This window comes from Limanda limanda, chromosome 5 (assembly GCF_963576545.1).
Source record: "Limanda limanda chromosome 5, fLimLim1.1, whole genome shotgun sequence".
Lineage (NCBI taxonomy): Eukaryota > Metazoa > Chordata > Actinopteri > Pleuronectiformes > Pleuronectidae > Limanda > Limanda limanda.
This window is the reverse complement of record NC_083640.1, coordinates 10,265,830-10,285,802: the sequence shown is the minus strand read 5'-3', so window position 1 is coordinate 10,285,802 and position 19,973 is coordinate 10,265,830. Positions and strand designations below refer to the sequence as shown.

The following is a 19,973-nucleotide window of genomic DNA, read 5'->3' as shown; positions in this document are numbered from 1 at the left end:
GCAGATCTCCTCAGTGAAGGATGCTCCTGCTCTCCCGCTCCGGGGCTGACAGGAGCAGGGCTGAGCGCACACAGCAGGCAACCACGTGATCAGCACTGTGGAGGACGTGTAATGAGAAATGAACGAGCTGGTCTGATCCCAACTGGGTCAGATTGTCTTCAGAGAGTTGCACAGCCCTGGGGAATATAGGTGCGTCTGAGCCACAATCATTTCACTCCTGAATGTCTTCAACATGTGAAAGAGATGAAAGTGCGCGCGGATCAAGCAGCAGCACTGGGACTATCTATTATTTTTCACTCGCACTGTCACTATGACGTGTTGCCTATTTCATACAAACGCACGCAACAGCAGAATAGTGTAAACTGTGTTTGATAGCGTTTTAATTGTGGTTATAGTCACAGTGGCTGATTATATAATTATCACTTTCAGTAAAAATGTTAACGAGACATCAAAGATTCCTCTGATCTATGACCAATGTCACTGCAGGAGCGGAGTTGTGTGTTGATGGCCCCTCATCTTTGTTGGTCTGGTATTTATATTGTAATAATCCTTACAATTTCAATAGGGCCTCACTGTCTGTCAGTGCTCGGGCCCTAATTATAGAGGCACAGCTTCACGCACGACAACGACATTTTACATGTGCTTGGACGAGATAGATTATTACAATTATAATTATGTTTATGATTATTATTGTTATTACAATACACCCAATGGTAACATCCCTTGTGACGTCCAGATCTATATTTTATCTGCACAATGTGTCATTATTGTCTATGGAATAGTATATATATATATATATATATATATATATATATATATATATATATATATATATATATATATATAAAAGTCATCATTTTCAGATACTAAGTCATTATTGTGAGATATTAAGACACTATCTTGAGTCATTTTAAGATCGTATTATTATTTTGGGTTAGTGCAGTCTTTATTTTGAGATATTATGTCATTATGCTGAGCTATTAAGTCAATATTCTTAGACATTAAGTCATTATTCTTCAATTGAAGTCATTATTTTAAGATGTATGTAATTATTTGAGACTGTAAGTCATTAGTTTGAGGACGTTTCTTACTAGATGTATGGTTAAGGGTATTACGGGATGAATCCGCGTCCACACATTCAGACAGTTCTGCTTCACTGGCGAAAGGATTTGCCACGTCCCTCTTAATTTCGGGTGGAGTTGTCCTGCCCGCAGCCAGTAGGTGGCAGCAGTGTCCCCTGGGAGCCTAAGCAGGCCGCTCGAAGCTGCGGGAGAAGAAGATGGGCCGTTGACAAGAGGAGAGCTGTGTTTAACGAGCATAGTAGCGTCACTAGATTACAGTTGAGTTTCCATCCAGGTACGGATTGTCGTTTTGTTGTGTTGAGTCCAGAGTGTGGCTGAAAATGATCCTGACCGTGAAACCGCTCCAAGGCAAAGAATGCAGCGTGCAGGTGAGTTCAGCCCCACCGTCCGCTAACTGCTACTGTTAGCTGGTTAGCTCCCTGGCGCTAGCTTAACTCGCCACATTAGCCTCTACAGGAGCCTAGCTGGGTCGCAGCGGAACTAACACACGCACAGCTACCTGCGAGTGTAGCTAACACACACACACGCTGCTGCACTATAAACTAGTGTTACTACTACTAACACAATCACCAAACTCCACAGTGTAGCTTAAATTAGGTTTTTATTACAGACACATCGTCGTTGAGCTAGCCTGCTTGGCTCAGCCTTGGGAAGGACAATACCTGAAACGTTATCAGATCGACTCATCATCATTTCTCTCCTATTGTTCGTCACCACTGTGTGAACGGGAGCTCTGAAACTCTTTGGGTGGCTGCACTCGAATGTGAGACGGATACAAGGATCATAACTTTATACATCTATAACGCAGCATGTTAGGAAAGTACTTTAGGTTGTGTCAGCACAGCAGCTAACCACGTTACAAGTTACCAGCATTTGTCTTTCACTCAATAGTCTTCGACGTAGGTCAGTCCTGGCCCGAGGTGGAGCCCCACATGTTTTATAGGGATGACGTTACTGGATTAAACCGAGGCTAAAACAAGCCACTCATATGTATCGCCCCAGAGGAATATATCTATGTGAAGAGAATCAGGATAGTGTGAGAGTGTAGGGGGCAGAGGTGCATTTAAATAATCCCTGAGTCTGATGTTTATGTGCAGTGTTTTTTATTTGTATCTGTTTTGATCTAGACCATTTTATTACATTATGTGTCAAATAGGGAGAACCAGGCTTAATATTGACCCTGAAATTGTCTTTAATCTGCCAGTGATTACGATAAAACATGCGTTTCTCCAAGCCCTGCAAGTTACAAAAAGTGCCTGTCCACTCCATAACATCCCTGTTATTGGGTTTTCTGCTGGGCTAAGGGTGTGGATAATACCACTGTACGCCATTCGTTTTCCTTAATTTTTATTAGACTAATGTGTAGGATATAGCAAGGTGTGTGAGTAAGTGAATTCCTCATTGACCATGGGTTTTACATTTATTTTATGGTAAGATAATGCAAATTCAGATGAAGATTGACTATGCTCCTAAACCAAAAGACAGACTGCATCTCACTTGAGTTTTGATCATGTGTGGTGCTTGTGTTGTTTCTCTTCTAGGTGACTGAAGATGAGAAGGTCTCCACAGTTAAAGAACTTGTGTCTGAACGTCTCAACATACCAGCAAACCAGCAGCGGCTGCTCTACAAAGGGAAAGCACTTGCAGGTAAATTTGCCAATTATCAAGTGTTTCAAATTGTTGGTACATAGCTGTTACTGATCGTAACTGATCAGTCTCTTTTAATAATATATGTTTGTATACTACATTGCTTTCCTCAGATGAACACAGACTGAGTGATTACTCCATTGGACCAGAGGCTAAATTGAATCTAGTGATCCGCCCAGTGGGAGAGAGGACTGCAGCTTCAGGGATGGCTTCCAGCAGCAGCAGCAGCAACATACATGGAGGAGTGTGGCAGACTGTGTCCGTGATACTTGCAAGAAACTTCAGTCCAGCAGATGCAGCAAAAGTCCATGAACAGCTTATTAAGGTATTTAAATCCAACATTTTTGCACCTAGAAATATTAATCTGATCAAACTAAATTTTTGGTCATCCATTTTGAGATGGAGGTATGTAGAGTTGCTAAACAACATAATATTAAACTACTATTAGTAAAATATTTGCGACTTATGCTAAAAATGAAGCTTGAAATGGCTTTAACCCAGTTATAATTGAAATTTGTTGCGTCTTGCTCTGTTTGTATAAATATGGCCCCTCCATTTAGTGACTAGATATTTTATGTTATCTTTAGTTATAATTCATCACAAGAGACCAAAAAGGACTGTTTCGTCTCTGTGTCTCATCCAAACATGGGCAAGGTGTGCAGTTGTCTCGGTGAAAATTTGTAAGAAACAGGAAGTTTAGACTCTGTAGCTGCTGTGTCATTTTGCTTAATATCTTCAGACAAGCCTTGACAAGTCCTAACATTTGGATCGGCAGGTGACAGTCTAATTTTTACCAAACGTTTCAGTTGAGTTAACTATCTGTCACTGGTCTTGAACAGAAAAGGAACCCAATTAGTTCAAGCCACTACAGGGTGGAAAGCCACACGATAACATACAGTAGTTTGCATAGAACAACTGGTAAGAACCCAACAAGATCGTCAAACTCCACACAGTGTAGCTTAAATTGAGTTTTTATTACAGACACATTCAGGTATGAACTAATGTTGATGCTGTAGCCTGCTTGTCTCACTGAGCCTTGGAAGGACAATACCTGCAACATTATCAGATCGACTCATATCCCTCATCTCCTATTGTGCATTACCTTTGTCTGAATGAGAGCTCTGAACTCTTTATGTAGCTGTAATTAAAGGGGAGGAGGATACATACATAATGTATCTCGAGACTAAACAAACTGAAACGTGCAAACAATCATCCTTCATATCCTCATATGCTCTGTTAAATATAAAACAACATATAAAGCTTATCATGGTTAAGAAGTTTCATCCCGCTGTTTCTCAATTTTTTTTATATGTTCATATATTTTTCTTCAAGGACTATGAGCGCTCACTTCGACAACTTAGTCTGGATGACATCGAGCGCTTGGCGGGAAGACTCCTCCACCCAGACGGCGAGGGAATGGACACCTCGTACATGGACTAAGAACGCCGAGTTGGAAGTTGCTTTTTGTGATTGTGTTTCCAGAGGCGCTCTGTGCCCTAGATGCATAAAGTGTTTAGAGTGTGTGAGGTATGGAAAAAAATATGTGTTTTCTTGCACAGAGCCCCTGGTGTGTGCCTAATCAGTGGCCATGTGAACACAGATAACAACGACTGTCTCCGCAACAGGGCTTTCTTATCCACGACCAAAGGAGCGGGATAAGACCAAAGGGCTTGGATAAGAAAAAAGTTGCCGCGTTGGATTAGTCCTCGTCATCGATGTTGCAGTCGTGACACAAGGCCTGATCACATAATGTTTGTACACAAAGGAATCTATTCACGCTGTTTGTTTCACATGATCCCTGGCTGCTTCAACTCCCAGGGGACACTCATTTCTACTGGAGGCTATTTATAAGTAATGTCTGTCTTGGATGATGATTGCTGGGTGTCTTCTGTTACTCATTTATGCGAACTGCAAAGGTTATAACATGTTTTATCCCATAAGTAACTGATGGGTCATTGTATGATTTGTAAATATGTTTATATATATATATACACATACATTAAAACTGAAAAAAGACAGATGTTCCTTTCTTCTTGTGTTATTTTATTTCAGAGAAGTGATGATATTTATTGGGAAGTGTTTCGATCTATTATCAACATTAAAAGTGGAAGTGGTTAAAAAAAAAGGGACGTCCGCGTCATAAGGGACTTCACAAGGCGGGACTAAACAGTGTCGATACGTGTCGACCAATCAGAGCCTGAGAACACTTGTGAGTCATATTTTACGACCAATCAAATTGCTCCAGAGTGACGCTCGTACCGCCCGTCTTCCAAACCGTCGGGTATCTCCTTGGCCGCTAACACAGGGTGACATTTTGGGTTAAAATGTATCTTCGTCCTCGCTCGCCTTCTTTCCGCAAAGCATGACGGACAGACACGTCTGATCAGGAGGGAAACGTCGTGCTGAACATCGGTGAGGTCGAAACGGAGCCTCGGTTCCTCCTGCCGCTAAGCTAGCGTAGCGTTAGCTCCAAGCTAGCACGTATATGTTACTTCCTGCCTTTCCTAATTAGCTCCAGCCAGCTAACATCAATGGCATTATGACGTTATTGTTACCCCGGGCTGCCACATCGATCATGCCCATGTAACTCTCACGGTGGGTCGGTGTCGAGGCTGGAAACGTATCCTGAAATCTCAGTGGTGGTGGAGCTGATGCTGGGGCTTTCCACCCCTCTCTCATCAGGACCATGCAGTGACCTCCTGGGATGAGCACGTTCTAACCCAGAGTTACTATTTAGCCTTATTCTAGTTTCTGTGTGATTCGACAGGATCTGATTCACGTAGCTGCACGTCCCCTCTGTTTATCCACGTCTGTCCTGTTTCAGTAGGTGAGCCCAGTTTATCTGAAGGATGGAGACTCTGATCCCCACCATCAACCGGCTGCAGGAGGTCTTCCTCACAGTGGGTGCAGAGGTCATTCAGCTGCCTCAGATTGTCGTGGTTGGATCTCAGGTCAGTCAAGAAAAAAAAAAACAATGAAAAGCTTTATAAAAACTAAACCATCTAGAACTCTCTCCTGAATTTTACTTGCTTGTTGCTAAAACTATAAAGTTTGATTTGAGTCAGAGTTTGAACAGATATTGAGAATGTACTGATTGTGTTTATATTGCACACACAACACCGACAGAATCTGCCTAAATCCACTTTTCTTTTCACAACACTGTGGTTAATATCCCTTTTACATTGTAAGGTCTTCCGCCAACCATCAGTAGATGTTAGCGAGGTATCTTCAGTTGTGTACCTCAGTATTAAACGGGTATAACAGCCTTTTAATTACAAGACACATGCATCAGACCTAGGTGTGTGTCCCTGACATCTTTGGGCCCAGTTGAGGTCATCAGTCCTGATCCAGGGTCAACCCCGTTCAGCTAACCTCGACAGGAAGACTTTTGCTTTTGAGCCACGTTGTGCTGCCTCATGCCACATAATTTAGTAATATCACACAGATTGTTCTATATTTAGGGCCCGAGCACAGACATCAAAGGTGTCTGGTGAGACCCTATTGAAATTGTAAGGATTATTATTATTTATTATTATTATTATTATTCAGGCAAATGAATTGGCTTTTTGAGGGCTTTAACATGCTCAACTTCTTACCAAAATTTGCAGAAAGTTAGAAAGTGGTGAAAATTTACGTATTCTGAAGGAATTTTCAATGAGCGTCGCAAAATGGCTCAACGGTGCCCCCCGAGACAGCCCAAGACCCCCGGAAGGTGTTCCCATTGACCTATCTTCACAAAAATCGATATACAGGTGTATCATGACCAGACAAACAAAAAAGTCTCTGGGTGCAATTGGAAAAACACAACAGGAAGCCTGCTATATTGCATTTAGTGGCCATTTTGGCCATATTCCACATTTTTTCTTTGATACACTTGTACCAGGGTTTTCATCGGATCAACTTCAAATTGAGATGAGTGTCATCACGACAAGATGGAGATAAAAACTGACTGACGGATTTTTTTTTAATCACACAGTGTGACCGTGGCGTGGCGTCAAAGTTTGATTACACACCATTAAAACATGATGTTCTGTAACGCGGACATACATGGACCATGAATCCTTTGATTTCAGTCTTCCTAGATCAAAGGAAACTTAATGTCTTGCAAAGGTTACGTCTCTCTCTCTCTCAGAACTGGTTATTTTTGTTTTTTCAGACAAAAAGCATGCAACGCTTCAAAATGGATGTGCTCGGGCCCACCCAGTGCTGCTTTGCAGCCCTAAAAATGTTCTATTTTCATATATTTTAGTTCAGACTTACATTTTGTGCCACAACATTAGCAGATGCTAGTTGTCAGAGTTGCTTTCCTCCTGCGATAATCCAATTACTAATGTTCAGACAACAAACCGGCAGCGTTTGCTTGATTTGCTTTTCTCATCCACTTCCTGACACCACAGGAAAATTCTGGACTTATTCGCAGCTTGTGTTCATGTCACGCTGCCTCCCCCGGCGTTTATCAATGACACTAATTCCAATGCGATAATTGTGATACCTTTACTTCCTCCCTAAATTCAATAATCATTATTATTATTATTATTCAGGCAAATGAATTGGCTTTTTGAGGGCTTTAACATGCTCAACTTCTTACCAAAATTTGCAGAAAGTTAGAAAGTGGTGAAAATTTACATATTCTGAAGGAATTTTCAATGGGCGTCGCAAAATGGCTCAACGGTGCCCCCCGAGACAGCCCGAGACCCCCGGAAGGTGTTCCCATTGACCTATCTTCACAAAAATCGATATACAGGTGTATCATGACCAGACAAACAAAAAAGTATCTTGGTGCAATTGGAAAAACACAACAGGAAGCCTGCTATTTTGCATTTAGTGGCCATTTTGGCCATATTCCACATTTTTTCTTTGATACACTTGTACCAGGGTTTTCATTATTATTATTATTATTATTATTATTATTCAGGCAAATGAATTGGCTTTTTGAGGGCTTTAACATGCTCAACTTCTTACCAAAATTTGCAGAAAGTTAGAAAGTGGTGAAAATTTACGTATTCTGAAGGAATTTTCAATGGGCGTCGCAAAATGACTCAACGGTGCCCCCCGAGACAGCCCGAGACCCCCGGAAGGTGTTCCCATTGACCTATCTTCACAAAAATCGATATACAGGTGTATCATGACCAGACAAACAAAAAAGTCTCTTGGTGCAATTGGAAAAACACAACAGGAAGCCTGCTATTTTGCATTTAGTGGCCATTTTGGCCATATTCCACATTTTTTCTTTGATACACTTGTACCAGGGTTTTCATCGGATCAACTTCAAATTGAAATGAGTGTCATCAAAACAAGATGGAGATAAAAACTGACTGACGGATTTTTTTTTAATCACACGGTGTGACCGTGGCGTGGCGTCAAAGTTTGATTACACGCCATTAAAACACGATGTTCTGTAACGCGGACATACATGGACCATGAATCCTTTGATTTCAGTCTTCCTAGATCAAAACTTTATGTCTTGCAAAGGTTACGTCTCTCTCTCTCTCAGAACTGGTTATTTTTGTTTTTTCAGACAAAAAGCATGCAACGCTTCAAAATGGATGTGCTCGGGCCCACCCAGTGCTGCTTTGCAGCCCTAAAAATTTTATATTTATTATTATTATTATTATTCAGGCAAATGAATTGGCTTTTTGAGGGCTTTAACATGCTCAACTTCTTATTTGTATTGTAGCTGAAGCTATGAAATACATTTATGATAGAATATTTGTGTAAGTTTAAGTAATTGTCCATTTGTCGGTTGTTTGTTCTCTGTCTCCTTGTTTGTTTGTAATGTACATTGCCCCTTTTGAATAAATAAAAGTAATATAATATAGTATAATCAATAAATATCTGAAGCAGAAAATGGAAATACTCAAGAAAAGTACACCTCAGAATTGTTGAGCACAATATTTGAGGGTGTGTGCTTGGTTAATTTTCAATTATACATTAAAGCTGTATTTTTTAGAATCAGAATGCAGCTGTTTTCTCTCTGTTCTGCCAGTTTGTATATTTGCCTGCTGGGCCACAGGACACACAGTGAGGGCCTTCACCAGGCAGCCTGGTGTGTGTTCTGTGCTTCTTGAAATGTTGCTGAATTATTCTCATTGTGTGCCACAACAGAGCAGTGGAAAGAGCTCGGTGCTTGAGAGCCTGGTCGGACGGGACTTCTTGCCTCGAGGATCAGGAATAGTTACAAGACGACCGCTGGTGTTGCAACTAGTTAATATTGCCCCTCTGCAGGAGAGACAGAAGACCGAAAATGGTAACCAAATATAAAACTGCGTGTTGTTATTATCTGAAGTGAGGTTGCCTCAAATGTTCTTTTAAACACAGTCAATTTTTACAAGTTCTGACGTGTGAAAAATCAGCCGATTTTTCTTGGGGCTGCAGCTTTGTTATTTTTGCCTTTGCATGGAATCTGCTCGCGTTAGTTGATGTGTGATTAACACTTTGGCACGGCACCTTTATTCACTGTTTGAACTGCTAACTTCTCCTTGTAGAGCCTTGCTGTCTCTTTGCTAACATGCAGTCTTTCTTCCTCTTCTTCTTCACTACTCTTTCAGGAAATGGGATAAATCAAAATGCCTCAAACAGCTACTCAGGTCTCTGTTTATTTTGTCTGCATCTTGTCATTTCTTTTGGGAACATTTCATTTTAAGATCCACATTCATCAAGCATGATACACAGTGGGGTTCAAAAGTTTGAGACATGATCTCAGACTTTTGAACCCCACTATAAGTTAATAAGTAATCTTTATGATTTCAACATTTTCCCTCCCACACATTAATTGTATTGTCTTTCTACATTTTGGACGAATCACTGTGAAACGACTTAAACTATATGTTGCAAATTTCCAGATTGTGGGACTCATAAAGGCTTTCTTATCTTATCTTGTGTGTTTAGGTGTCAAAGCTGAAGAATGGGGCACATTCCTGCACTGCAAGAACCAGGTACATCTCTCTTTGGTGTTTGGATGACATTTCTCACTTGTGACAGACATGAAACTGGAAAAATACTAATATCTCGGAATGAATAAAAGGTGCTGTACACATTGAAGATGTAAAAGCTTTTTGGCCATAAGGAGCAATTCCGGTGTTGATGTGCTATAAACAGACAACACAGGGGAATTAATACATCAAATCCTGCCTTCTGCTTGCTCTACTCGGGCACCACCCATCCAGTGAAAGCTCAGATATTTTCCTGTAAATGCATCTGGCACAGTCTATTTCCTGCTGCTTACTATGCCTCCGTACCGGTGATAGCCAATGGCCGGATGCATTATGTTTCAGGTTTTCCGTCTCTCCCATTCCCCTTAACGCGATATCTCAAGAATGTCTTTCGAGAATTTCTTATACAAATATTTTTTTAGACTGAAAGATGAACTGATTGGATTTTGGAGCTTGGGGGTCAAAGGACATCTTACTGTTAATGTTAATGTGATATATTAGGGCTTAGGACATTTAATTAAATCTGATACAATTCACTTGGACTCACTGATTAACTGCTTTGTTTTCAGTGGTGACAGCCTAAGATATTCATGATGTTGATTGGTCCTCTCCCCTTTCTCGCCTTGACAGATCTTTGCAGATTTTCAGCAAATCCGTCAGGAAATTGAAACAGAGACTGAGCGTACTTCAGGCGAGAACAAGGTGGGATGGAGGCTTTGTTGTTAAATTTTGTGTTGCCTTAAATTAAACATTTTACACAGTGTTCATGAATTTCTTTCCTCTTTTCACATCCTGCAGGGAATCAGCCCTGAGCCCATATATTTGAAGATTTTCTCTCCCAAAGTCCTTAATCTCACTCTGGTCGATTTACCTGGAATTACTAAGGTAAACTCAGCCACCTGACAAAGATGGTGATTTGGTTTAGTGTGTGCAAACTCAGCAAACACTTCATCATGATAAACGAGTATCACATTGCATATCTGTAATCATCGCAGATCCACAGGGGCGCAGCATCTGTGCTCTGCTGACTCCTTATTGTTGTTGCCACAGGTTCCTGTTGGGGACCAGCCAGAGGACATTGAGGCTCAAGTGCAAGAGATGATCTTGTCCTTCATCTCAAATCCAAACTCCCTCATCCTCTCCGTGTCCCCTGCCAACTCCGACTTGGCCACCTCTGATGCACTGAAATTGGCCCGTGAGGTTGATCCAGATGGTAGGACATTTTGTGCACAGACTCTCTCTTCAGATTTCATTTTAATTTGCTCTCCTCTCCAACTGTATGCGTATTACATAACATGCTTCAAGTGGAAATGATTTTTGAATGTATAAGCACATCGCACTCCAGTCATTTCAAGTCATCAGATTCATCAGTCTTTAATGTTAACAGCTTCCTTGCAGTTAACAGATGCCTAGAATATTAATGCTGCTATCATAGTGCACTCTAAAGAATAGATTGATCAATAATGAGAATCTGCCTGTGGTAATTGTCTGGGTGGTTGGCAGCATGGCCTAGTTATGTCTGTTATACACAGTGATTGTGTAGTAGGAAATCTGTCTCCGGGCCCAAGTGTTCCCCAGCTAGTCTTAGATCCCGTCCCATTGGAGACTAATTTCCTAATGGCTTTGTCAAAACAGAGGATTATACCATTACCGGCTGTCTACTGTCCTTAAAAAGACCTTGTGCGGTGTTTGTTTGTTTGTCAGGTCGTCGAACGCTGCTGGTGGTCAGTAAGCTGGACCTGATGGATGCAGGCACTGATGCTTTAGAGGTCCTTCTCGGCCGAGTCATCCCTGTCAAGCTCGGGATCATCGGGGTGGTTAACAGGTCAGAATTATATAAGTATTTTTCTGTTCAAGTTTTCATTCATGTTAGTTATGCAGTGCTGTTACCATAAAGCACTCGGGTATTCTTTTAATGCCCGTATGATCCTGATCGTTTGATTACACTTACTCTTTACCTAATTGGTGTTGTGTCTAGGAGCCAACATGACATCAATACTCAGAAGAAGCTGGAGGACTCAATGAGGGATGAGCAGGCCTTCCTGCAGCGCCACTACCCCTCGCTCGCCTCCCGCGCTGGCTCACGTTATTTGGCCAAAACTCTCAGCAGGCTTCTGATGCACCACATCCGGGACTGCCTCCCAGAACTCAAAACCCGGGTGACCGTGCTTAGTGCCCAGTACCAGACAAGGCTCAACAGCTATGGGCAACCGGTAGAGGACCACAGCGCCACCCTGCTGCAGATTGTCACCAAGTTTGCCAGCGACTACTGCCACACCATCGAAGGAACAGCCAGATACATCCAAACCTCAGAGCTGTGAGTCTCACCTCCCTGAAGTAGCAGCATCTTAATTGAACAGCAATACTTTTTTTGCTGATAGCAGGCTTTTTTCATGTACTAGTGAATTTTCTCAGGTTGGCATCTAATTTATTAATTTAACTGCAAACCACAGCATTTTACCTGGTTCACAATGCATGACAGGAGAGTGATGTCCTTGGGGTAACGTCATTTTAAATTAAAGTATCGCCATCTTCTGCACCTTTATGTCCACAGCTCTCTTACCACTGGGCAATTTAATTAATATATGTAGGGATCAAATATTGAGCCTTTTTGGTTGACTGCATATGATTTGGTGTAATTATCATTGCTGAGAAACAGCGTTGGTGTCTCAGCTGAACCCATCTTCTCTGCAGCTGTGGGGGTGCTCGCATCTGTTACATATTCCATGAGACCTTTGGCCGCACTTTGCAATCCATCGACCCCCTCGGGGGACTGACTGAGCTCGATATCCTCACTGCCATCCGCAATGCTACGGTAAGCTTCTCCTCCCATCTATTCATGTAATTTATATATTACAAACTCCAGTCTAGTTTTGCTGTTTTGGAGGAATAGCAGGTAAATAGTAAAGCGTCTGTGTGTATGAATTGCCCTGCAGGGTCCGCGGCCAGCCCTTTTTGTGCCCGAGGTGTCATTTGAGCTGCTGGCAAAGCGGCAAATTAAGCGTCTGGAGGAGCCGAGTCTCCGCTGTGTGGAGCTCGTCCATGAGGAGCTGCAGAGGATCATCCAGCACTGCTCGTCCTATAGTACGCAGGTTAGCTCAGCGATTGAGATGCACTTTACACATCACCGACTTCCTGAAACTGCTTTAATTATGACCGCACCATGCTAAAAAAGTATGTCTTTGTGTTTGCAAGGAGCTTCTGCGGTTTCCCAAACTGCACGACTCCATTGTGGAAGTAGTGACTGGATTACTGCGGAAGCGTTTGCCGATTACTAATGAAATGGTAATCCACAGCTTGTCAAGGGTTTTTAATACTAATAAATAACCAACAGCCAATAACGATATTAACTCGCTAAGACATTTTTTTCCTTGCTTTTTTTTACTCCAGGTACACAATTTAGTAGCAATAGAGCTCGCCTACATCAACACAAAACATCCAGACTTCGCAGACGCATCGCAGGTCTCTGCTTCTGTCAACAGTCAGCAGGTAGTTGTTTGTCCCTTACAGCAGGTACTCACATTTATCATTTATTCTGCCTGGGTAAACAGCAGCAGTTGTGTTCTGTAAAGCCTTAACAATCGTGTTCTGCATCCAGACATTAACAGCCCCTTTCATAGCTTGAAGTGGAATTCCAGGCTCAGCCAAAATTGCTTTGACCCTCTGACTTCTCCAGATTTCTCACTGTCAGGCAGAGGCCCTCGACGGAGGGAAGCGCTGGAAGAATGAGAAAGTTGCGGAGGAGAAAGCCCCGCCTTCAGGCTTTGGCAGCCCCAGCAAGGGCCGGGCCATTAACCTCCTCGACACAGTGAGTGGTGAGATTAGCAGTAGGACAAATGACTCGAATGATATGAACACTATCAACATTTTCCTTCTCTCTCTCTCTGTGCCAGGCGGTGCCCGTGGCCCGCAAGCTGAGTTCCAGGGAGCAGAGGGACTGTGAGGTCATCCAGCGGCTCATCAACTGCTACTTCCTCATTGTCCGCAAAAGCATCCAAGACAGGTTGGACATGAACAAATTCAGTTCTCCTGGGGGGGGTGCCTTCTCTCCCCATTTCCCCTCCTGTTTCCACTCTTGAGCCCAGTTGATGCTGACTTTCTAACTTTGTCTCTGGTCTGTGTGTCCGCAGCGTGCCCAAGACAGTGATGCACTTCCTGGTGAACTTTGTGAAAGAGCATCTGCAGAGCGAGCTGGTGGGTCAGCTTTACAAACAGACACTGCTGGAGGACCTGCTCATTGAGTCACAGGACACGGCACAGCAGAGGACCGAGGTTGCTCAAATGCTTGAGGTAAAATTGCCTTTTGCTTTTGTTCTTTCAGAAGGTTCTGAGTATCAAGAACAACAAGGACTTTCTCTTTAGCTTTGTCCACTATTTCAAGGCCAACGATGTAATAACCATGTGCTTTTTCTTTCTTTCTCAGGCGCTCAAAAAGGCAAATAACATCATTTCTGAGATCCGAGAGACCCATCTGTGGTAGCCAGAGGACACAAACAAATTCCCTTGTCATAAGACAAATTTGAGAGTATAAGAGTGTCTGTGAGTTTACAGCAGAGAAAGTAAGAGCGTGTGTGTGTGTGTCTTTATGCTTGTTTGTTTGTGTGTCTAGATTTTCTTATGGACCAATGACCATAGCACATTTAGATCTTGAACACTGGAGCTGTTGGTTTTTCACTGTGAACGTTGTGTAATGTTGGAAATCATTTAAACACTCAGGCCCACTCAGTGTTATCAAGAAATTTAAATGGTAGCCGCAAACAAATAATTATTTTGCTTCGTTTTGTGACAAAATATTTGTTGGGTCGTACGATTGTTGCTGTAAATGTCAAATGTCAATTATATGTGGAGTATTTAAGATGTTCTCCAGGGTGTTTTTTTGATCAAAATGTAACTTGCACTGTTCAATTTCATACTTTCCAAAAACTGGGCCTCCTCTGAGCCCCTTCAGCAGGTGCTATGAACTATGTTAGGTTTGTTGCTTTGCGACTTTAATCTCCTTTGTTGGAAAACAGAAGTGAAATGGAAATTCGACTTAATAAAAGCTGACTGCAGAGCAACACAGAATTCACACCTCAATGATTTTAAGAAATTACAGGATGGTTGCAGATTGTTTTTCTCCAGCTCTGCAGTGTAAAAACAATATCAGGTTTATTTTACAGTCACATTTACATATCTCTGTGGGTGTGAAGTCTTATACTAGGAGACCATGCATCCCATCACAGGTTTGCCTCTGTTTGTGGGAGGTTTTTAGGAGAGGCAGCTATAGTGTGTAGTGTATAAAACTATGGTGTTAGTGAGTTGTTATTAAAATATTTTTTTTTAAATGCAGAAGGAAATAACATGCAGGTACATCATATGACTTCAATATTCTATAGCCTCTCTTCACTTCTTCCAAACTAATTATCCACGGATTTCCACTTTAAAGGATTCAGTGCTTGCTGCTTGAATCTTTCTAAGCGTAGAGACCAAAGTCGCCTGGATTAAGAGATTCCGTATGCGGATTCCTCCTGCATGCATTTATTTGTAAACTATCAACTTATAACCAGAGCCATTCTATTGTGTAATGATACTTGATGTTTAAAATTCTTCTTTTTCCATCCGATGTTCCAAATAAGGTTGATTGTCAGGTTAATTCGTCCCAAATGTAAAGTAGGAATTAATGTAAATCTTTTCCCTGAGCTGTATAACAAATTTCCCTAAAAATGAGGTTTTTTCACCATCAGACCTTTTCTGTTCGATCAGGGAGCAAACACAACATTGCATGTGTGTGTTCAGTATGCATGTGAGGACGTATGAATGAATAGCTCATGTATTTTTGTATTATTTAAATGTACCGGGGCAGCCAAAAGGTCTGAGACCTCCCTCTCTGAGTTTTGGACCCCAGCTGTTATTGTTATCATGTGTGGATTGCCTCTGAGTTCTTGCCTGCCAATATTTGTTATACCATGTTTACCAAATGAAGTCTGTTCGGACTGGAGGGACTCATTAAAAGAGAACAAAGGACACTGTACTGCGTGTGTTTGGGTGTTTTTGACAGCGTGCTGTGCTAACAATTGATCAGTTTTCATAAGATCTGTTTATCTCCCATGGTGCCGCAGCGGTAGATGTGATGAAACTCACTCTGCTTCGCTCATATTGATCAAGTGACTGAAAAAGTCTGTGTGGTAATAGCTGCACCGAAGGGATAAAGTGTCCTGAGGGGTGCCGACACACACACACACACACACACACACACACACACACACACACACACACACACCTACTCACAGTGACATTAGCACCAGTCTCCACACCTTTTTATCCAGGTATATGACTCCATGCTACAATATACTGACTGATATTTCACACACTCTCATTGAGATGATGGATTTTTATCCTTTCGATGAGGTGATAGTAAAAGCTGAACAGGCAGCAGAGTGAGCTGATGGAAAGGGTGAACGTCTTTATCTTATATGAGGCTTGTCCCCCCATAAGCTGTTTTGGAGAAACAACTGTTGGCACACAAATGGAAACATGACAGGTCTCATCAGCCCCACTGCCAGTGATGCTGCTCACACAGCAGTCACACTCCATCTACAGCAGCGACCAGCTGGTGAAAGAGCACCACGTTCCAAAATGAAAAACCAACCACAAGCTAATTAACTCTTACTTTAGGTGATTAGTTTAGATTAAATGCTCGTCTTCTCCTCACTCTGTAGCCAGTTATTCTGATCACCCTTTCATAACACACCCCACCTCCCCACCAACTGAGACCAGACTAGACCATACCACTTCTGACAGGATGGGAGGGGGCTCGACTGCAGCATCACAACAAACTGCATCATTCGGCTCCCACAAAAGCAGCTGAATTGAGGTGGAAGCAGTCCAACACACGTTTTGATTCATTTATAAAAGAAAAACCCTCCTTTGTGCTCTCTTGCCTTCCATCAGAGGGGTGCACAGGGTTTCAGGCTGCGCTCACCTCCTCCTCCTCTGGTGAGCTTGGCAGCAGAGCAGGCTGAACAAAGCCATGGGAGAGAGAAAAAGAGAGAGAGAGAGGGAGGGAGAGAGAGAGAGAGAGGAGCTTCTGCGAAGAAATGTCTCTCACTGACTGTCGCCTGGACAACCGGGTAAGAGGAGAGGAGGGGAGTGAGAGGGAGAGAAGGAGAAAGGACCTGGGAGAAAAACAACAACAGATTATTAACTGCTGAGATTAGAGGATTCCTGTAGAGTGTGTTTGTGGGGGGCTTGAGGGATGGAGAGCCCCTCGGTGTTTCTCTCTCTCTCTTTCTCCTCGTGAGTTATTAAGTCTGACAATAAACCAGTAAATAATATTATTTTCCATCACACCAGAGCACGGAGAAGATGAAACTGCAGAGCACAAGTTCAGCACATTACAAGTGGACCCAGTAGACCTGAACGATCCACCTGTAATTCTTGTCTAATCAGCCTCAGGTAAGTCTCTCCTGGATGTTGCATGCATTTGCTACGATAGGGATGATTTAGTCTTTGCCTGATTATACATATTTGAAACACATTATTAATTATTTAAGGCAGTGCACTGTGTAATTATCCAGAAATGAGAAGAATAAAAGCCAAGAAATTGTTTTGGGATCAATAAAAGATAATCTATGTTTGCCTGCAGGCTGTTTAGAGAAAAAGCATGTTTCATCAGAACATCTCAGAGGCAGAGAAGTTCATTTTCTGTTTGAATTTGTTCATACTCTAAAATAGGGAAACTACCTTCAGTACAGTAAAAGGAGTATTTGCTCAAATTGCATGATAACATCTCTGGGATGCTCCTCACATTGTTCACAGAGAGCTGCGCGCGTCCTTCAGTGCATGTGGGGAATTCATGGAAAAAAAGAAAATGAACACTGCTGTCAGGAGCAAATGGCTCTCCAGAGTTTGACTTGCACCGTGGTCTCAGGCTTCACGCTCCGTAAAAGAATAGAAGGCAGAAAACACACACGGAAGAATGTATTCATAGAGCACTAGTGGTGAAATCAATGCCCCTTTAAATGAGGTGGTATGCTGGCTGAGGTTATTCCAGTTCTAGTGTGTGTGGGGCAGGAGGCAGCTTGTGATTTCCATATTGGATGAGATGGAAAATAGATAAACTGAGGAGGTTGGAGAGAAGGGTTATTTTTAGTTGCTGTCAATAATGAAGGTTACAAATCTCTCACCTCTGTGGAAAAGATAGTGACGGAGAAAAGGCGGTGAGAGCGAGGGGAGGAAAAGGGCAAGAGAGTGAGGGATGGAGAGCAAAGGGAGGGGGAGGACGGGTGAAGGGTTCAGGCTTGCAGTGTTCCCGGAGCTCCCACCTTAACTACCTGACACAATCCAGAGATGTGGCGGAGGAGAGAAATGCTGACAGTCAGTTTATGCACTTCTTTTATTGGGGTTTGAAAAAACACACACACACATACAGGAAAATGTGGTTCAGCTCATTTAACAGTTCACCCTCCTTTTTCGCTCACAACTCACTGAACACACTACACGACACAGCTCTGTGCTTCGGAAATTCGGGCAGGCAGGCAGGTGTGGCAAGGGTGCAACTGTGGGTGGAATGTTGGAGGGTGTTAAGGTCAAATGGTCAAATAACACTAACCTAACATTAATATTTCCTACTCACTATTTACACATCACACTAATAGCAACTAGATAGTGTTCATAGTAGCTGCAACAATAACGGGCTGAAAATATTATTCTTTGCTCGTGGTGCAAATGAAATCTAAAGATGAGAACAGATCACTTTATCAGGCTTTGTAACAGTCAATATTCTTTGATTCAGTGTGACTGTGAGAGCCGTACAGCCCAGTTTTAATATTTGGGAGGGTTAGAACCCCTCTTTCCCCCCCTTAAATTTCAACTGCAGAGGTCTGATGTGACCGCCCGGGCTGCAAAAATCCAATACCCAGTCAAATGTTCATTTTCTCCAGTGATTCATATACGATGTTCAGCCCTGTAAGTATAGTCTCTGCTGGGATGGTTCATGTCAGGCCTCTCGGTGCGTTTCTCTGTTACACTCTGCTGCAGACAAAGAAACACAGCCTCGCTATTAAGAATGTCGCGCTGTTCTTTAATATAGACAAATCCATATTGGAGACAGAGCGTTTTATTCCATTCATACGGAAAGCAGGATGCTAAATTACACCCTATTTTTAATCCACACCTGCACCGGGTATACAGCCTGTTCTCCCAATCTTTGCAGAAAAATAGCAGTGTTGAACAATCCTGGCAGCTTGTAAACACATTAGTTATACCAGGCTCTGCACCGCTCGCAGTGCTTTGCAGCTGTACACCGCGCTCATAATTATTGTGCATGAGGTGCAATGTTCTCGCATGAGTAAGAAACGTCAGACTCATCAGGATGAGAGAGAAAAAAAACACTTGTCCCTGAGGCTATGCGTCTTTCCTCCACTGTACCTGTGTGCTGTCTGCTGCAAAGCACTCAGCAGGTGAAGAGTGGGTTAGCATGAAGCTCAGAGCTCCTCCCTCTCGTCTGAAAAGCACAGTGTCTTATCAGACTCTAATGAGTTCCTCGAACTCTCAGACTTCTGCACCACTAATCAGCCTGTTCTGATGTTGGAGACAGGCACAGAAATGAAGCTGTGGAGATGTAGTGATAGGCCTCTCTCACTTCGATGTTCTTTTCTCTATGAATATTAAACAGCAGCATTTCTTTTCACTGATGTTTGAGGTGCTGCTGGATTTGTTTGAAGGGTGACGGCGGTGGCGTGTGTGTTTGTGACTCGAGTCATTCCACTGACTTTTCTCTCCTCCTTCCCTTCCACTTCTTTCTCACCTCATCTTTCTGTTCTTGTCTGCAAGCCTCCTCTCATCCTCTGTTGATGAGTCGTCAAAACAAGCTGAGAGAGGCTGAGAAGAAATGTGACAGGATTACAATAATCTAATTACCAGAATTAATCCCATCTAATTAGCTGTAAATGCACAATTATGTCATTTCTTGAAGATTGGTTATATTGCCTGAGCAGAAATATGTCTGCAGAGGAGACATGACTTGCATCACAATATCACTGACAACATCTCACTGCTTATTTAGAATAACAGCTCCCATGATGGGTAAAGATAACCAGCAAATGACAGCCTGCACATTGGAACAAATTATTTTTCCTGTGGTTTTAGAAACAAGACATTACCGTAATTCAAACACAGACTGAAAATAATTCATTAATTTAGTTGAGACTGCATATTTCTTGCTCTAATTTTACACTTCAAAATATAGCTTCCCAACACCAGTAATGAATACGTCCTCTAAAAGAGCAGAGGGTTCGATTCACACTGCGTGGGCATCTGCTCTGCCATTACA

The 19,973-nt window shown here is 42.4% G+C and overlaps 2 protein-coding genes across 3 annotated transcripts; both read left to right on the top strand.

Annotated features, from left to right (window-relative positions):
- The first annotated feature begins 1,278 nt into the window (after positions 1-1,278).
- ubl4a (ubiquitin like 4A) lies at positions 1,279-4,747 on the top strand. The gene is made up of 4 exons (XM_061071450.1): positions 1,279-1,450; positions 2,624-2,729; positions 2,843-3,054; positions 4,062-4,747. The coding sequence occupies exons 1-4, from the start codon at positions 1,403-1,405 to the stop codon at positions 4,167-4,169; spliced, it is 474 nt and encodes a 157-aa protein (XP_060927433.1). The 5' UTR covers positions 1,279-1,402; the 3' UTR covers positions 4,170-4,747.
- Positions 4,748-4,999: 252 nt separating this feature from the next.
- Positions 5,000-15,659, top strand: si:dkey-32e23.4 (dynamin-1-like protein). 2 transcript variants are annotated; one of them, XM_061072053.1, is made up of 18 exons: positions 5,000-5,141; positions 5,554-5,680; positions 8,835-8,976; positions 9,278-9,316; positions 9,618-9,664; positions 10,292-10,363; positions 10,460-10,546; positions 10,712-10,874; positions 11,366-11,486; positions 11,640-11,978; positions 12,356-12,476; positions 12,598-12,753; positions 12,857-12,946; positions 13,052-13,150; positions 13,353-13,469; positions 13,555-13,664; positions 13,792-13,951; positions 14,085-15,659. In XM_061072053.1, exons 2-18 carry the CDS (start codon positions 5,579-5,581, stop codon positions 14,139-14,141), a joined length of 2,022 nt encoding a protein of 673 aa, XP_060928036.1. In that variant the 5' UTR covers positions 5,000-5,141; positions 5,554-5,578; the 3' UTR covers positions 14,142-15,659. The 2 variants fall into 2 exon arrangements, with proteins under 2 accessions (XP_060928036.1, XP_060928037.1); XM_061072054.1 differs by lacking the exon at positions 9,278-9,316 and having other exon boundaries at positions 13,338-13,469.
- Positions 15,660-19,973: the final 4,314 nt, after the last annotated feature.

Coding starts and splice junctions, on each gene's coding strand:
- ubl4a (XM_061071450.1), top strand. CDS start 1,403: ATGATCCTGACCGTGAAACCGCTCCAAGGCAAAGAATGCAGCGTGCAG. Junction 1,451..2,623: donor GCAAAGAATGCAGCGTGCAG/GTGAGTTCAGCC, acceptor TTTCTCTTCTAG/GTGACTGAAGATGAGAAGGT. Junction 3,055..4,061: donor TCCATGAACAGCTTATTAAG/GTATTTAAATCC, acceptor TTTTTCTTCAAG/GACTATGAGCGCTCACTTCG.
- si:dkey-32e23.4 (XM_061072053.1), top strand. CDS start 5,579: ATGGAGACTCTGATCCCCACCATCAACCGGCTGCAGGAGGTCTTCCTC. Junction 12,754..12,856: donor GCTCGTCCTATAGTACGCAG/GTTAGCTCAGCG, acceptor TGTGTTTGCAAG/GAGCTTCTGCGGTTTCCCAA. Junction 13,952..14,084: donor AGGTTGCTCAAATGCTTGAG/GTAAAATTGCCT, acceptor TTTCTTTCTCAG/GCGCTCAAAAAGGCAAATAA.